This window comes from Thamnophis elegans, chromosome 14 (assembly GCF_009769535.1).
Source record: "Thamnophis elegans isolate rThaEle1 chromosome 14, rThaEle1.pri, whole genome shotgun sequence".
Lineage (NCBI taxonomy): Eukaryota > Metazoa > Chordata > Lepidosauria > Squamata > Colubridae > Thamnophis > Thamnophis elegans.
In genome coordinates this window covers 32,229,373-32,248,293 of record NC_045554.1, presented here as the reverse complement: position 1 = coordinate 32,248,293, position 18,921 = coordinate 32,229,373, and the positions used below count along the sequence as shown (strand labels likewise).

The 18,921-nt window shown below is 41.1% G+C and overlaps 1 protein-coding gene across 1 annotated transcript in view; it reads left to right on the top strand.

Moving 5' to 3' along the window:
* The first annotated feature begins 11,805 nt into the window (after nt 1-11,805).
* WWOX (WW domain containing oxidoreductase) overlaps nt 11,806-18,921 on the top strand; it is a 587,962-nt gene continuing 580,846 nt past the window's right edge. Inside the window, exons 1-3 of the mRNA XM_032230503.1 lie at nt 11,806-11,977; nt 14,269-14,333; nt 17,021-17,078. Coding sequence (XP_032086394.1) covers nt 11,871-11,977; nt 14,269-14,333; nt 17,021-17,078 — 230 coding nt within the window. The 5' untranslated portion in view covers nt 11,806-11,870. The remainder of the gene's footprint in view (nt 11,978-14,268; nt 14,334-17,020; nt 17,079-18,921) is intronic.

Below are 18,921 nucleotides of genomic sequence, written 5' to 3'. Positions count from 1 at the left end.
TGGTAAAAAGTCAGGCTGCAACTATGAGTTGGTATGGCTTGGCATTAAATTGCACCCAGAATATTCATAAGAAGTCTTAATGGTGATGGCTCGGCTTAATCAAGTGTAAAGTTAAGGTTCTACCACAACACACTGTCCCCTGAACTACAAATCTCATTTTAACCTAATCTAAAATGTTGGGTGAAACCAACTGGAATCATGATACTTGATGAGTTAATCCAGACTGATTACCTCTAGGTAATCTGTGCTTGCACATTATGCTTAAGTGGGTTGGTTAAAGGTCTGAAGGCTGCTTTGACACGGTTGGCTCAGCTGGGTTGATTTTAAGCTTGTTTAGTTACTTGATCACTTACTGTGTGGTATGAACTCAACTGATTGGGTTAATTTACAACTTATTGCACGGTGTGAGCCCAGAAGTATGAGTCAGTTCAGTAGCTAGGTCAGGAATAGTGTGCCTTTGGGTATCCCTACCGATTTCCTTTTCAGAAGATCTAACTAGTTGATGGCTCCTTAAGAAGAAGGAAGAAAGAGGTAAGGAGATGAGAATGGAAGGGAGAGAAAGAAAAGGAGGGAGAGTAGAAAGGGAAAGAGGAAGAGTAGGAGTAGGGGAGAAGGAAGGGAAGAAGGAAGGGGAAGAAGAGGAGGAAGGAAGTAGAGAAAGGAGGGAGGAGGAAAAGAAAGGGGAAATAAGATGGTGTTAAAGCAATCCAAACTGTATATTATAACCTTTTAAATGGAATAACAAATGTATAAGAATGACAAATGTAAAGAAGAAGAATAACTATGTGGATGTATACCTATAATTGTATGTAAGAGAATTAAAAAAAACTTTTTTTAAAAAAAGAAGTTCCGTCCTCTTGTTTTGCCTTCTTATAACCTTCAAACGAACAATGACAGGCAGGTTAAAACCTGGCAGGTTGGAATAGTCCACAACTCAGCTGGAAATGGAAGGCGGCAGCCTGGAGACTTCAGAGTTTGAGCACCTGTCGGCGGAGGTGGGGGTGAGTACGCTGCTGGCCCTGGCGCTTTTCGTGGCGCCGAAGCTAAGTGTGGACGCCGTGCGCCGGGGCAGAACCAAGGTCTCGCTGCTGCTGGTGGGCGCCGGCCCGGTAGGACTGAAGGCCGCCCTGGTCGCTGTCCGCTCGGGCAAAGTGCTGAAGCTGACGCTCCTGGATGCGCGCCCCCGCGCCGCCCTCTGCCAGCCCCGGCAGATCGCCCTCGACCCCCGATTCGTGTTGGGGCTCGGCAACCTGGAAGGCTGCTGGAACAAGGGGCATTTCTTCATCAAGGTGTGGGCATCTTCCAGGAGCACCTGCTCTGGATGCTGGAGCAGCACAGGAGGCACCTGGCTCTCCGGATCTTGCTGGGCACCAAGATAAGTGAGGGAGAGGAGGCAAATATAGAATATATGTCTCTGAGCATTTATGTATGTCTCTCTCCACCCGGTTTGTAAAAGATAAAGCCAATTTTAGTGGCCAATCATTGCAGAGATCCTGCTGTTCGAAGATAATTTTCACAGTTTTAGTCACCAATTCACTTCTGTGAACCTCACTTTATACTTAAGAGGTCCATAGAGGGGGGCATGCATAAGTGCACTAATGTCCCTATCATCCCTGTCATTGTATTTTTATATTATTCCTGTTTTTGTTTCTGTTTGACAAATTATAATGAATAAATAAAAATAAATAAGTAAAATAAATACTATAGGAAGACAGCTTCTTGGTGGCTGAGAGTTGCACATAAACAGGGGGGTGGGTGATGAGGCTGCAAAGAAGATGAACATGTATCACCTGAATTTGTTGAGGAGCCTCAAAGTAAGAATTCTGGGAGCACAGTTGTCCATTCTTACTTTTGGGGATGTGGAGAGACAGGACATTATATTGTGCTGCATAGCTTTGGACTAATTTTCTTCGACTTGATGTCCTCATCCCAGCAAATCAATCGACCTTGCTGGTTTAGAAGTTCTTTTAAAAGTTGCACAATACTTACTGAGATTTGCTATCCCAGTTTCACTGTTATTCTCACTCAGTGTAAATCATGTTTTGGGGGAAGGAGACATGCTTGTTCATTTGTTTTTGGGAGAAGAGTTTGGGATGTTCCCATTGAAAATTATAAAAAGGCTACAGTATATCTTAGAATTGTATAGTCAAGGCTTTGATTTTCCCAGTTGCAATGTATGGCTTGAAATTTGGACCATAAGAAAGACAGCACCAAAAAATTGAGGCCTTTGAACTGTGGTTCTGGAGAAGACTCCTGCGAGTCCCTTGGACTGCAAGGCAATCAAACCGGTCAGTCCTAGAGGAGATGAACCCTGATTGCTCTTTAGAAGGCCAGATCCTGAAGAGGAAACTCAAATACTTTGGCCACCTAATGAGAAGGAAGGACTCACTGAGAAGAGCCTGATGCTGGCAATGATTGAGGGCAAAAGAAGAAGGGGATGACAGAGAATGAGTGGCTGGATGGAGTCACTGAAGCAGTAGGTGTGAGCTTAAATGGACTCCAGGGGATGGTAGAGGACAGGAAGGCCTGGAGGAACATTGTCCATGAGGTCATGATGGATAGGACATGACTTCACAACTAACAACAACAACGTATCTTAGAATATTTACATTCTGCCTTAAGCACAATCCTGTTTAAAGTACAGAAATAAGCATGTATGTTTAATTTAATTACACATTATGTTTATTCTTCCCAAACCTAAACCAATTCCATACCATTAAAAAAAAATGAAAATAAGCGTAACATATACGATTCCCACTTCATGAATTAAGTCCAAGTCGTTCAAAAGTACATCCAGGATATAACAACTAACTTGCTTTCTTTATCATGCATAAAATTGACAGGTCCAGGGAGACTTTTCTGATTAGGTAATAATAACCCGGTATTGAGACAATCTATAAACTGGAACAGTTAATTATTATTGTACATATTTGTACAGATAAATGGCTCCATAAATGAAACCAAACAAAGGGCATTTGGCTAAGATTAAAACACACAGATACTCTAAGGAAAGCTTTGTTGGTTTATAATTAAAGTTGAACATGAGAACCAGTAATAAAAAGACTTTCCTGTAATAGTTGTGTAGAAAGCTGTGTAAGGGAAAAATAACATATATATATATTTCATACTGTTGGAGAAATCAACTTTTTCCACTTTTGGTGGAGAGGATTTGAAAAGAGAGATTTTTTTTATTGGGTTAATTTGTTGCTTCTGTTCACACCTTGGCAAGAGAGAATCATACCAATAGCAATAGCACTTAGACTTATATACCACTTCACAGCCCCTCTCTAAGCGGTTTACAGAGTCAGCCTTGTGCCCCCAACAATCTGGGTTCTCCTGTTTTCTGTTGGGTATCTAAATCAGAGGTGCTTGTTTAATACATACTTCCCTCCCTTCTAAGCCTACAAATGCAATTGCCAGACTTCTAGGGTGGACTTTTGCAGCTGGACTGTTGAAGTGGCTCAACAAGGGACTAATATATTGTAATAAATAGATATGTATTGTGTTACAATTATCGGTCAGTATAAAGCCCATAAAATAAATTGAAGCAAATATTTAGTGAATTGCTGTATGTATTAAGCATATTTTAGTGCAAAATGTTGACATTTCTCCTATCCTTAATAGGCATGGGTCTTGTACTAGGAATTGTGTACCTCTCCCATGGAAAAGTTGTTAAATTCATGACAGGATAATCATACGACTAATATAATTTATGATGATTTAAATATCAATCAATGAAATCTTTATTATAGTCATCAACCAGCACAGATTTAAATAACAATTTAAATGGTTGAATAACAATATAAAGCTGTGCTGGTCGATGACTGTAATAAAGATTTAAATGTTTAAATGAAATTAATTCAAATGGGGGAGGAAAGGGTACAAATGTTTTTGTCCTGGACCTATCTATTATTTTGTCTTAGCATTTTATTCTGCATCTCTGATATAAATATTGGATCCAAAAACAGTCTTTTGAACTGATTTCCTTCTGTGCAGATGAGGCATGTTGTAGAGACACTGATGAGTCATCTTGAAAGGTTATGTTCTGTTATTAGACTACCGGCTGCATTCATTCATTACTCCAAATGAATCATAGCAACATCAGATACATAACTGTTTTCCAGAAACACAACATTTTGGGGACCTACCTCTTTATAATTGAGATTGAGGAGTGAAGCAATGCTTGGAGGGAGGGAGCTGGAGTTTTCAGTCCTCCTTGGAAGAGGAGAGTTGTTTTTACTTACAGTAGTAAAATACTGTATTTTTCAGAGTAGAAGATGCACCGGAGTATAAGACACATCAAGGTTTTGAAGAGGCACATTTTTTAAAAAAGTTTTTGTACTCTGCAAACCTCCCAAAAATGGCATGGATAGCCTTTAGGAGGCTTATAGAGTGCTCCTGGAGGCTGGGAGGAGGGACAAAATTGAGCAAAAAATGGTTCATTTTTTGCTCATTTCTGCTCTCCCCAGCCTCCAGGAGCTCTCTGAAAACCTCCTAAAGGCTATGCACAGTTATTTTGGTGAAGGGAGTGGGGTTTCAGGAGGCAAAAAATGCTGTATTCACTGTATAAGATGCACCTAGATTTTCAGCCTCTTTTTTGAGGGAAAAAGGTCCGTCTTATACTCTGAAAAATACAGTAATAATTCTGGGCTTTCTTGATCTAAACAACAGGAAACGGTGACATACCCGATTGATGAGAGTGGGGAGGCAGGGAATGTGGCAGGTCCCATCCCCGAGGGAGATACACCTGGTAGGACCCAGAAGAAAGGTCTTTTTCTTGGTGGCTCTCTCTCTCTAGATCATCCTCCCCCCCCCCCCGAGATTAGAATTGCCTCACTCTGACACTCTTCCGGAAGGCGCTGAAGATCTGGTTCTGCCAGTGGGCCTGTGGAATCCAGAGCATGTCAGGGCATTTATGCTTTTGGGCCTGGTTTTCTCTTGCTAACAGGTAATGAAGAGTATCTTCCAGCAGTCTTTCAATGTTTATAAGACAGACATTGAGCCATGGATTGGGGAGGCGATGCTCCATTGTATCCGGTCCAGTCACCGACTTTTTAAAATCATGCTGTCCCATCGAGGGGTGGCAACTGCTTTCCTTGCGGAGGACAATATTGTGGTTGCTGTTGAAGGTGAAGGAGCTAGAATGTTGAATTTTGATACAGGTCAGATTTTCTGTCTAATTAACCAAGGGATGATATATGTATTTATGCATCAAATTTAAAAACCACCTCTTTCCCTCACAGAACAACTCTGGGTGGTGTACAAGTAAAACGTTAAAGCTTATATGTTAGATACAAAAGATCAGGTCCACACAAAAATGTACAATTAAGCTGATTTATTGATATAAAAAAAAGCCACGGACATCAACTAATGGTTAGTACTTGCTAGGAGTTAAATAAGGGTCAATGGGATTCAAGGGAGGTTGGACTTAGTTTGCTTGTGGCTATGTAGGAATTCTAGATTGCTCTCTCTTTTAACTCCACCCCCTGGTTCTGCCAGGCCTTCTCCTATAGTCAGGGATGGGCTTCAAAAATTGCAGCAATGGGTTCGCTGCCCAGTTGCTGGGTAGGTGTGACCATGGTGGGCATGGCCTAGTCAGCCTCCTGCACCAAAGCAGAGAGGATGTTTTTCACCCGGAGGCTTTCCTCGAGCCTCGGGAGGGTGAAAACTGCTTCTCCCGAGCTCCAGAGGCCCTCCAGAGGCCGGAAACAAGCCCATTTTCAGACTTCTGGAACATCCGGTAGACCTGTTTCCCCCTCCTCCCCCAAGCCTCTGCAAGGGCCCTGCACTTACCTGGCATGTTGGATGGGCCATGTGGAGACTCCTGGAATGGGTGGGGTGGGGTGGGAGGGGCAGGGTGAACGTGGCCAGCCAGGGGTTGCATTTGGGGGTCGGCTGAACTGGGCAGAATCCTAGCTAGAGGATCGCCCAAACCTGTGCGAGCCCCCAGCAGCCCACCCCTGCCTATAATATATAAATTATATTAGGAGGCAAAGGTAGATAAAATTCAAAGTTTAAAAAGGCAATGGGAGGTCCTTCAAGGAACTAACCAGCTATAAGTCTCCATGGTCCTCTGTGAGCCCCCATCAAGATGAAAAAGCCATGCTATTTAGATATTTCTGAGGACACAGGATAATGTGGGCCTGCCTGACCTCTGTGGGCAGAATGGTCCACAGAGTAGGCTAATTTGCAGAAGGCCTTCTTCCCAGACCCTGCCAATCAGAATTTTTAACATGCCCTCCCTGCCTGATTGAGTGGGATGAGAAATTATTTTTAGGAAGTTTGATCAGCAAGTTGGTTAGATAGCCAGGAACTTCTCAAGATGTATCAAATGAGACTAGAATTTAGAATAGAACAGAGCTGGAAGGGACCTTGGAGGTCTTCTAGTCCAGCCCCCTGCTCAGGCAGGAGAACCTATACAATCTTAGACATGTGACTGTCCAGTCTCTTCTCCACGATTGCTGAGGCAAGCTGTTCCATTGGTTAATTGTCCTCACCATTAAGAAGTTTCTCCTTCATTCCAGGTTGCTCCAAAGTCCCTTCCAGCTCTGTTTGATTGATGCATTTGATTAGTTTCCATCTATTGTTTCTTGTCCTGCCTTCAGGTGCTTTGGAAAATAATTGAACCCCTCTTCTTTGTGGCAGCCCCTCAACTACTGGAATACTGCTGTCATGTCACCCCTAATTCTTCTTTTCTTTTCTTTTCTTTTCTTTTTTTCTTCTTCTTTTCTCTTCTCTTCTCTTTTTCCTTTCTCTTTTCTCTTCTTTTTTATATCTGTTTTTTATTTTTAAACATAAAAATAAAAAAACCAATATTAAAAAAATGATCTCATCCATTACATACAGCATGTCATTTGGTTACAAGTGTTTTTGCATCCATATTCTCAATTACATTTACAATCACAGATTTTTCATCTAATATAAGTAAATACCTCACTTTCATTGTACAGTGTATATTCAATTACAATTAATATTTTTTTTCAATAAACCTAATTCCCTTACATTCTTGATTGTCTGTTTAATAACAATATACCTTTATATAATCACAGATCCCAATATGAAAGAGATTTTATATTTGTATATCACTGTTTTCAATTATGTATAATTCTACCAATCAACTATCGAGTATGGTTATGTTCATTATTGTCCTTGTACATCATACATTCGAACAAAAATGATAATCCTTCATTTTTCAATAAGGTATTCTAAATAGTCACTTCATATATACCAATTTTTAATTACTTCCTTATTAAAATTATTTATCAACAACAAGATATCTTTATAATATATTCTTAGGGTTGTACATTATATCACCAATCCTCTATCAAGTATACATAAATTCATTGTTATCCTTATCCATTTTAAAACAAAAAATTTGAAAGTATTCAATTCATATATGTATCAGTCTTTCATTGTATCATTGTTAATCTATTTCACAGCATAATTGTATTATGACTTAGCTCATTCAGTTAAAACATAAGTAAGACATTTTTCATTTCCAGGTTTTTTCCCCAACCACTGATAAAACAAATCCCATATCTTATAAAATTGCTCATCTCATTTCAGCATACTCCATTATTTTTTGAATAACTTCTTCCTGTTTTGGTATTGTTTCATTTTTCCAGCTTTTTGCAAATACGATTCTGGCTGCTGTTAAAACGTTTACAATCAAATATTTTAAGTCTTTGTTATACATTTCTGGTATAATTCCCAATAAAAAGACCTCTGGTTTAAGATCTATATGTTTGTGTATCATTTTCTCCAACCACATGTGAATTTTAGTCCAGTATCTTTTAGCTTCAATGCAAGTCCACCACATGTGGTAATATGAGCCCGGTATCGGATGACATTTCCAACACTTTTCTGATTTATTCATGGACATTCTTGCAATTCTCGTTGGGGGTATATGCCACTTGTAAAACATCTTATACAAATTTTCTCTATATGCAGTAGACATTGTCATTTTATAATTTTGAGACCACAATTTCTGCCACTTCTCTAAATCAATCCCATGCCTAAAGTTTTTTCCCCAAGCTATCATAGTTTCTTTAACTTGTTCCTCTTGTAATTTAACCTCCAATAAATATCCATATAGTTTTTTGATTACTTTTTCATCAGTACCTGTTAGGATTTTATCTCACTCAGTCATTTTGTTATAAAAACCTTTTGATTTTCTATCTTCATTCTATCTAGATTGTATCTGTACATATGAGTACCAATTCATTTCTATCCCTTCTTGTTTCAACTCTTGGATAGATTTGAGTTCACCCTCTGCATTCATCTCTTTTCTCTTCTGACTAATCACTATAGTCATAATTACACAGAGGTGAGAGATATTTTTGCTTTCTTGATTGCTTTTTAATATATTGTTGTGTAATATTTTTCTTTCCTTGAGTTTTTGTGTAAGGAAAAGTGTATGCTGGTCTCATCAGTCGTCAGTAAATGTGGACTACCCATACTCCCAAACAACCTCTTTTGAGTGGGGGGTTTGAGACCCTCATTTTTTTGCACAGCCTTGGCCTTACCAGTCTCTATAAATACAGCTCATATTGATCCCAATCTTTGGTTGTCTATACCTAAAATAGCTAAAGAAAATAACTATTGACTATCCTGGAACACGACAGAAGCATTGGTCCAGTGTGAAAATAGCTGCAACAAAAAAAATCTCCTTTTTCCCTTTCTTTTTTTAAACTCACTCTGTGGCAGGCTGGGGCATTAATCTTGGCCTGAAAGGTTTGGAGTCAACAGAAGAATTGATTTATAAGGTGGCCACCGCTGTGTATCAGCAGGATATCTTTGAGGCCCTGGCAACTAAAATCCAGCATTCCAAACAAGTGGTTGAAGATTTTAAGCAGGATGGATTATCTGCTACCATGTTTGAATGATCAGGGAGGACGACAGCCACTGCTGAGATTGATGGTCATTCTTGCCTTTTTCTGCACATCAAGAAAGAGGAGAGCCTTTTTTTATTTTAGGAAGAAGGAGAAAAAAAATACATGCAGAATCAACAAGCTTAATTATCATTAAGATTTTAGTCAGATCACACCCAGACACCTTCATTCAAATTCATTTTAGAAAAAAAAATACAGGGCTTTGGGTTCCTGGATTTTGTTCCTAAACCACAGGTCTGTGTTATGTTTTGGATAAGTAATACTGACGCTCTTTTTTTAATCAAAGGTGAATTTAAACCCAAGTCTCTTGTTACTTAATATTTCATATTTCTGATCTGGGGGAAGGACTTCTATCTTCTGACCCTAATAACATCGATCATTACAAAATTGGAAGCCCCAAGCAAATAATTCCATTCTAGTTTTAGGTTCTGCTTTGATTCCAATATGTAGGAGTTAAGTCACTTTGATGCAAAAATATGCATCTCTGGAAGCTTCCCTAAGTGTGTGTTCAGTGTCTAGTTTTCTCTGATTTTGATTTTTAAAATTATTTTGATTAAATTAAAAAAAATGAGAGAGTTGCTATTTTCTTATTTTTATCTTCAGAAATGTCTCAGAAAATGAAAGTCGAAAGCTATGCTAAATGAAAAACATGTTAAAAAAGGTGTGTAAAATTGAGCAGGACTCACTTAACGGCCTCACCGCTTAGCAACAGAAGTTCTTGCCCCAATTGCACTTGTAAAACTCAAGAACAACCTGTAGCCACTTTAAATACACAAAAGCAAAATGGTTTTACATCTGTATTTGCACCGAACCATTCTACTTTGCAAATAAATATATAACCTTGGGAATCTAGGGCTACTCCGTTATATTTCTTTGTGTGCCGCACCATCTGGTGGCATCCTCAGTTATTACATTTCTTTCGTTGTATTTTCATCCCTACTGCTATGTGCCAGCGTAAAACAAAATGTTATCAGTAAAATTAGAGAAACTTCCGGCGAAGGAAAAAAATAAATTATTTATTGTTTACAGCTTGTCTTCCCTCTTTTTATTAAATTTATTCGTGCATGTGTTTCTACCCATCTTAGACTCTTAACAGTAGCCTGTGAGATAGATTGGGACTAGAGTAGGCTAAACTAGACTAGAGTAAAGTAGACTAGACGAGTTGGAAGGGACCTTAGAGGTCTTCTAGTCCAGCCTCCTGCTCAGGCAGGAAACCCATGTCAGACAAATTACTCCATTTCAGATAAATAAAGAGAGTGACTGGCACCTAACTCTTCCAAAGAATTAACTTTTACACTATATTTTGAATATTAATAGCTTTTTTAGTATACCATGCCCCAGAAGTGATTCTCTAGTTTTGGGGAGCAATAAAATTAAGGGATGAAGAAAATGCTCTCAGACTTGCAAAAACTCTATAACTGTCACCTTATAATAAAAGTAAATGGTGGGTGCTTCTTGCATGGATTATCTCGAAGGGCTAATATAATGTGTGAACCCCAAACCTCACCCCACTCCAACTGTTGACAGCCTATTGTAAGAGTATCAGAGAATACGGGAGAGGATTGTTTAACAAATGCATTAGGACAAAAAAAAACCATATATAGAAGTGGAATGGCTTGCCTTCAGAGGTTGTGGATGCTGCATCCCTGGAGGCTTTGAAGAGGAGGTGGCTTTTAAGGGGTGGCTTTTCAGTACCCATTTTTCATCCCCGTTTCATTCATACTCATGTTTATTCTTATACCTATTACCTTGTAAACGATTGACAAATAAAATAAATAAAATAAATAAACCTGTCTGAAATGTTACAGGGTTCTCCTGCTTGAGCAGAAGGTTGGACTAGAAGACCTCCAAGGTCCCTTCCAGACCTATTCTATTCTATTCTATTCTATTCTACTCATTTCTGTTCTATTTCCATTCTTCATTCCAATATTCTATTCTATTCTATTTATTTCTATTCTATTCATTTCTATTCTATTTCTATTCTATTTCTATTCTATTTCTATTCTATTTTTATTCTATTTCTATTCTATTCATTTCTGTTCTATTTCTATTCTTCATTCCAATATTCTATTCTATTCTATTCATTTCTATTCTATTCATTTCTATTCTATTTCTAGTCTTCATTCCAATATTCTACTCTATTCTATTCATTTCTGTTCTATTTCTATTCTTCATTCCAATATTCTATTCTATTCCATTTATTTCTATTCTATTCATTTTTGTTCTATTTCTAGTCTTCATTCCAATATTCTATTCTACTCTACTCTATTCTATTCTATTCATTTCTGTTCTATTGCTATTCTTCATTCCAATATTCTATTCTATTATATTCTATTTATTTCTATTCTATTCATTTCTATTCTATTTCTAGTCTTCATTCCAATATTCTATTCTATTCTGTTCTGTTTCTATTCTATTCTATTCTATTCCATTCCATTCCTATTCCATTCCTATTCTGTTCTATGTTTTATGTTCTAACTCAGCCTGCCCACCCCAGTTGTGCCTGAATGCCTTCTGCAAACTCTATTCTATTCTATTCCATTCCATTCCTATTCCATTCCTATTCTGTTCTATGTTTTATGTTCTAACTCAGCCTGCCCACCCCAGTTGTGCCTGAATGCCTTCTGCAAACTCTACCGGGAATATTATTATTATCATAATAATTATATTACCACAGCTCCCTAGACCCCTTCCTCGTTTTCTATCTGTCCAGCATCCCCTCCCCGGCAGGGTCACCTGCGGAGGAGAGCCGCGCGTAGCAAGCAACAGAAACAGCCCCAGCCGATCAGCTGGCTGGTGCCCACGTGCGTTTGGCAAGCCGGAGACTCCATTTCCCAGCGAGCTTCGCGGCCTCCCCGCGCTGGGATTGGCGGGGGCTCGGCGGAAAGGGCGTCCCTTCCGGGCGGTGGGAAGGGGCTGCGCCTGTCCGGTGAGTGAGGCGGGAGCTCAGGTGGCTTTTCAAGGAGCGCAGAGCCGAGCATGGCGGCGTTGAAGTTTGCCGGGCTGGACGACACCGACAGCGAGGAGGAGCTGCCGCCCGGCTGGGAGGAGCGCACCACCAAGGACGGCTGGGTCTACTACGCCAAGTGAGCCCCCGCAGCATCCTTTGGGGGGGCGCTGGGTGGGGAGTGGAGGCGCAGGGGGTGGGGGGCGCAGATGGGGCTCCCGAAGGGGGGGATGATGATGATGATGAGGAGGGGAAGAGTCATGTTGCATGACTCTAGGGGTGCAAGGAAGCCAAAGCGGGGGGGAGGTCTGCACGAAGCCCACTTTTTTGGGGGGGGGGGTTGCAGGTGGGCTAAGGGAGGGCATGCAGGAGATGCTGCAGAATTTTATTTTTTACATTTTTATTTATTTATTTTGTCAAGGATCTGTAAGATAACAGATATAAGTATAAACATGATTATGGATTCATGAAATTGATACGAATAAATTGAGTTGTTAGGACAGGGCACTTTGGTGTGCTTATGCACACCTCCTTTACGGACCTCTTAGGAATGGGGTGAGGGCAACAGTAGGCAGTTTGAGGTTGAAGCTTGTGGGGGTTTGAGGCTGTAACAACAGAGTCAGGTAGAGCATTCCAGGCTTTCACCACTCTTGCTGAAGTCATATTTTTTGCAATCGACTTTGGAGTGGTTTATCTTGAGTTTGCATCTATTGTGCGCTTGTGTATTGTTGTGGTTGAAGCTGAAGTAGTCATTGACAGGTAGGATTGCCAGGTCTTTGCTGTGGGTGAAGTTTGTGGGAGGCTGGGTTGTGGGGAATTATTTTTATCCTGAGTTTGTTATTGTTTTTCTTTAAGGTGGCAAGCGTACTTAATAGTCTTCCTTCCTCCAATCCCCCCCCCCCATAACAACCCTATAAGGTGAGTTGGGCCGAGACAGAGGGGTGGCCCAATGCCACCTCGTCGGCTTTCATGCCAAAGGTGGGGCTAGAACTCACGATCTCCCGGTGATTGGCTTGCAGTCACCTAGCTGGATTGTTGTTTTTTTCTGTTTTTTTTTTTGCCTAAAATGGGATTAGAACTCACTGTCTCCTGGTATTTGACCTAAAGTCACCGAGCTAGCTTTGGCCTCCTGGTTTTTAGCCTGGTGCCTTGACCCCAAGTTCCAATTGGTTCTCTATGTGGAAAAGAAAGGAAAGGAAAGGAAAGGAAAGGAAAGGAAAGGAAGGAAGGAAGGAAGGAAGGAAGGAAGGAAGGAAGGAAGGAAGGAAGGAAGGAAGGAAGGAAAGAAAAGGAAAGGAAGAAAAAGAAAGGAAAGATAGGACTATGTGTTAATGCGCTTTGGGTTTAGGTTCCTAAAAGTTTGCCAATCATACCTCCGTTTGTGTAAACATAATTTATACCTTTGCTCTAAAACATAATTTACACCACAATTTTTATTGATTACCAGGAAGGGAAGTGCTGCTAATTTATATGACATAATAAATCTATTGTCTCTCGGCATCTTCCCAATACTTGGAATCTGGATTGGAATTTAGCGGGCCGACTGACCATTGCTAAGAAATCTTGAGCCTGAAATTCATACATCTCTCAGTCCCAGATCAAGGAACTGTCCAAAAACAAAGTGCAAATAATATTCTCTGCTAATGCTGATTGATTGATCTTGTAGGGCGATACAAAGGAAGTGTCCAAATTGGTATGCTTTGTTTTAGGATAGCGTGATAAACTTTCTACATTATATCCTTGAGTATGTGGTTTGACATGTTTGTAGTTAATCCTGCCATCACCCAAACCTTGGAGCGAGATGCAAAATCACAGATAAAAGATGCTAGTACAGTTTTCATGAGAACGAGAAAATTAACTATTAGCCATAATCTAGAAATACCAGTAGGAAGCCAGTTAGGGATAATGGTTAAGGCGTCAGGCTGGAAAAATACTGTGAATTTTCAGACCTGCCTTAGCCACAAAGCCAGCTGGGTGACCTTGGGCCACTTCTTGTCTCAGCCCTAGGAATGGGACAGTGGTAAACCACTTGCAAAAAAACCTTGCCAAGAACGTGCTGGGACTTGTCTATTAGAGCCGAGGTGGTGCAGTGGTTAGGGTGCAGTACTGCAGGCCACTTTAGCTGATTGTGATCTGCAGTTCAGCGGTTCAAATCTCACTGGCTCAAGGTCGACTCAGCCTTCCATCCTTCCGAGGTGGGTGAAATGAGGACCCGGACTGTGGGGGCAAGTTGCTGATTCAATTTGCTAAAAAAATTGTAAACCGCTTAGAGAGGGCTGAAAGCCCTATGAAGCGGTATATAAGTCTAATAAATAAATAAATATTAGTCTAAAACTGACTTGAAGGTACACATATACACAGAGATAAATCCTGGTGGATCTTCATTGTGAAAAAGCTTTCTTTTAAAAAAATGTTTTCCAATTCTTTCAGTCATTTGGAGGAGAGAACTCAATGGGACCATCCAAAATCTGGGAAACGGAAAAGAGTTGCTGGAGGTTTGTATTCAGACTTTGCTTGTTAAATGTATTTTATTTTTTAACTTTTCTGAACCACCCATCTCCCTCGGAAAGGGATTCCACAAAGGGGAAGGGGGGAATCTTCATGCAAAAGTTGCTAGTAATCCTTGTAGGACCAAGAACAAGTTGTTTGATTTATTTTAATATTGGGGTGCTGCATAAGCACTTCAGAGTTGCTCTTTATGCATTTCAGCTTTTAAATATCTACACTACAGAATTGGAATGGACTAAAATTAGTATTGACTTTGGATCTTGTTACCTTTAAAAGAATTGAGTCTTGAGATACAGACAAGCAGAAGACTAGTATGATTTTAGAATTTGGGGCCAGCATCTAACATGTTAGCTGTTGTGGCCTGCCAGTGGCCAGCGGAGCTGACAGCAGATTCAGACAGAGAGAAGGTTGGGGAGGAACCTGGGCCAGTCCTGGTGTCTGGAGAAGGCTCTGATGAGGGCTCTGCATCAGAGGCAGAGAGGGGACCAGAGATCTATGCCAGTTTTCAGCTGCCTTCAGAGTTAGACATCAGTGAGGCAGAGGAACAGCTGGAGCCTGTTCCCAGTGTGCGCATGGACAGAGTTGTCAGATGAAGGGAACAGCTAAAGAACAGAGGTCGACTTGGCAGTAAGGCCACAGGTGGATGATGAATGGCCCTCCCAGAGGAAATAAAGGCGCGAAAGGGGTGTGGAGCTTGCAGGAGACCATTAGTTCACTTAATTGGTTCGTGACTCCCCGAGACTCCTTGCCAAGTTTTGCAGATATCGGCCTGTCAGCTCTCCAAGCCAGATAAGGTCTGTGAGTGTAAATCCTCCCATGAAAGACTTTGAATGAGCAGAATTCATAGTAAATTAATAAAAGGGGCTTTTATTGGGACAGGGAGTTTACTGCATGCTCTTGGGAAGCCTAGGTTAGCATTAGTGGTACATTTCTCCCCAGGATCTTTAAAAATAACTGAAAAGCTATCACCCCTTTAAAAAAAATTGTCAGAATAAATACAGATTTTTTAAATCTAGGAAATTTATATAGCCACCTACTTGCTCACGGTTACTCTAATCCAATAAAACATAATATTATGCTTGCCTGCAAGATGTGATCTAGAATAAGTCCCATGGTGTAGAATTTGAATTTATTCTGAGTGGAATGAGGATAAATGGGGCATGCAGAAGTCCTCCCAACATCTTCCACCAGCAGTATTTCCATATTTTACATTCAGATGTCTCTCCTTCCCTCTCTTCTCATAATAATCGTTTCTGAGACCCCATGGAAGAAGACAATCCTGGGGTGGAAGATGCTGCCTGAAGAACGAGACCTCCAACCAGCATTGGCCTCATCTGGTAGAACATCCAAATAGAAGCTACTTAGAATCCAGCATTTTCAAGAGGTTGTAAAACCTGAGGCTTAAAGATGTTGTTTTTCTACGGCATCGCCTCTCCTACAGTGACCGTAAAAACATAGTGATTATGTGTGACTTGATATGTTCAGACACTGCAGATTACTCACTTTGACTTAGAAACCTTATGCAGATGTCTTGTTTTTGTGTGTACCCAGAACAAAATATCAGTTACATGGTTAGAGCAGGAACAGTTATATTGTAAGCAAGTGGAAACATTTCTTATTTTTGTTGGTTCTCCAATACCCTGAGTTTTTTTTTAACCCTACTCTATTCCAAACAACAAAGAAATTTAGGTCTACTCCTTGAACTGATGGAAGATTTAAACTGTAGCACTGATGCACCTTCTGTCAGAGTTTGTTGCAGCAATCATATCCAGAAAGCATACACAGGTAACTGTTGTGGCCCGGCAGGAGCCATGGGAGCTGCCACCAGACTCCGACAGCGAGGGGCCTTATGAGTCGGCCCTGGAGGATGTGGAGGACCCTGGACAGGGTCCCGACTCCGAGCAGGGCGCAGAGAGACTGGTTGGCCACCAGGTGGCACCTGAGCCTTGGATCAGTGGGGTGGAGAGGAGAGAGTGATCCAGAAACCCCCTGTGAGTTGTTCCGGGATACGCGCCGTCGAAGGGCTACTCGTGTCAAGAACAACTACGTAATTACAGGAGGTAATTACGCTCAGCTGATGCTCATTAAGCTCCTCTCCAGATTATAAAGGAGACTGCTTGTGCCACGCCCTTCTTGCAGAAGTCAACGTTAGGGACTAACGAGAAACAAACTTGGCAGGCTGGATTGCTGCCAGAGTTTGTTTGCATTGCTGCCAAGGTTTGTAGGTCTTGCTGCCAAAGTGCTTATCTCTTTGTTGATTTGGCTTTCAGCCAACAAGAGTCTGGACTTATTAAAAAATATTCTCATTTACGTTTGTCTCGGATTTCGTTCCTGGACGGAGGAGGGGGGTCAGAACAGGTAACTAATTCAGCAGGATTCATTAACTTCTCTTTATATATTATATAACACATGAAGTAAATACATAATTCCAAGGCAGGTTTTCCAACGTGGTAGTAAATACGAGCAAAAAAGGCATAGGAGAGAACAGTTTCAGTTTCAGTTCAGAGCAGCAGACTAGTTTTGAGCTCAGCACAGACTCAAGAGCTTTAGAGCTAAGCTACGCCCAGGCTCCAAACTGTTTCAGTTCCCATTGGCTGACCTTGTTACTAACCTTGTTACTCTTCCAGTCATGAACTCTCATACACACTGATGCACTTTCTATCTCTCCTTCTAGATTTACCGTATGGTTGGGAACAGGAGACAGATGAAAATGGACAAGTCTATTTTGTGGAGTAAGTTTGAATTTTTGGGGCATGTTTTTGAGGGCTTGAGAGGCAGTGGATTAAGGCCTTAGTCCAGGACATGGGCCTCCAAACTTGGCAACTTTGAGACGTGTGGACTTCATCTCCCAGAATTCCTCAGCCAGCCAAGTCTTAAAATTGGCAAATTTGGAGACCCCCCTGAACTAAGATGAGGGAGCCCTAAATTATCTTGTTATGGAATGCACTGAAGAGAATTGGGTCTGTGCTTCTCTCTCAAACTTATCTTGTTCATTGTGGGGGTTGTGGGGAAAATGGGATAAAAGAGCATTCTCTCTGGCAGGATATACATAAATCCATCATTAATTGGATTAGTTATTAATTGTGTTGACTGTGGTTATGTTTTGCGCTTAATTGAGTTTTTAACACTGATTTTAGTGGGATTGGATCTTTGCTCTTTTATAATTTTTGTTCTATTTTTCATTGTCATGAGCTGCCAGAATCTATGTATATAAAAGCCAATACCACCCACTCATCATGAAATCTCCAGAACTGTAAAGCCTACATACTTGAAATTTGCCACATATGTTCCCCTTGGCATCTAGGTGCTCGCTAATAATGGATTTTTCAAAATGACCATCAGATTATTAGTATTTCTTATACAATCATTAACATGTTCTGATGCTAACACACTCCCCCTCCCCACCTGAAAAGAACTCTGTTCCAACTGCCAGTTGCCTCACATTCCATTACATCAGTTCAAACTGTCAAACTCCTTCACTCAGGAGCCATACATATGTGTTGTGGCCCGGCAGGAGCCGTTGGAGCTGCCGCCAGACTCCGACAGCAAGGGGGCTTATGAGTTGGCCTTGGAGGAAGTGGAAGACCCTGGACAGGGTGTCAACGCCGAGCAGGGCGAGGAGAGACGGGTTGGCCACCAGGTGATGGCAGAGCATTGGATCAAAGGGAATGTTCCTGAAAGTATTTGGGAGTTGTATCAGGAGGCAAGCAAGCTTAGGTCTACTCAGCGTTAAGGACAAAGGAGATGATTGCGAGCAGTTGTTGCTCATTGGGATCCTCGCCTGAGTATAAAGAGACTGCTGGTGCCACGCCCTGGTTGCAGAAGTCAACGTTCCGTTCCTGTTCTAGTGATTGTCTTGTTCGCCTGCACACATCGAGAGAAGCCAACTTGGATAAGTGGTTTTGAGATAAGATAAGCCGGGTTTGCATTTTGTTACGAGTTATAGGACTTTTGTCAGAGCTATTATCTTGTTTATTTTGGGCTCTCAGCCAGCAAGAGCCAGGACTGATTAAAAGAAACCTTTTAAGAGCCGAGGTGGCGCAGTGGTTAAATGCAGCACTGCAGGCTACTTCAGCTGACTGAAGTTCTGCAGTTTGGCTGTTCAAATCTCACCGGCTCAGGGTTGACTCAGCCTTCCATCCTTCCGAGGTGGGTAAAATGAGGACCCGGATTGTTGTTGGGGGCAATATGCTGACTCTGTAAATCGCTTAGAGAGGGCTGAAAGCCCTATGAAGCAGTATATAAGTCTAACTGCTATTGCTATTGCTATAAAACCACCCAGCCACACAGGATGTTACGAAATAGCCGACTAATCAGTATACATCTACTCCATCAACTAATGAACTAATCAAGATGTAACAATCAACCTGCTTGCAGCAACAAAGCCAGCATTACACACACATACACACCAATATTTATAGAAAGATGGCAGCTCCGATCACGCTTTGCTCCCACAAGCATGAAGCTGAAGGCATCAGCCTGAAGAGGGTGAGTGGGACCTCACCGAAACATCACCAAGATACTCTCAATCTTACATATATATATATATATATATATATATATATATATATATAT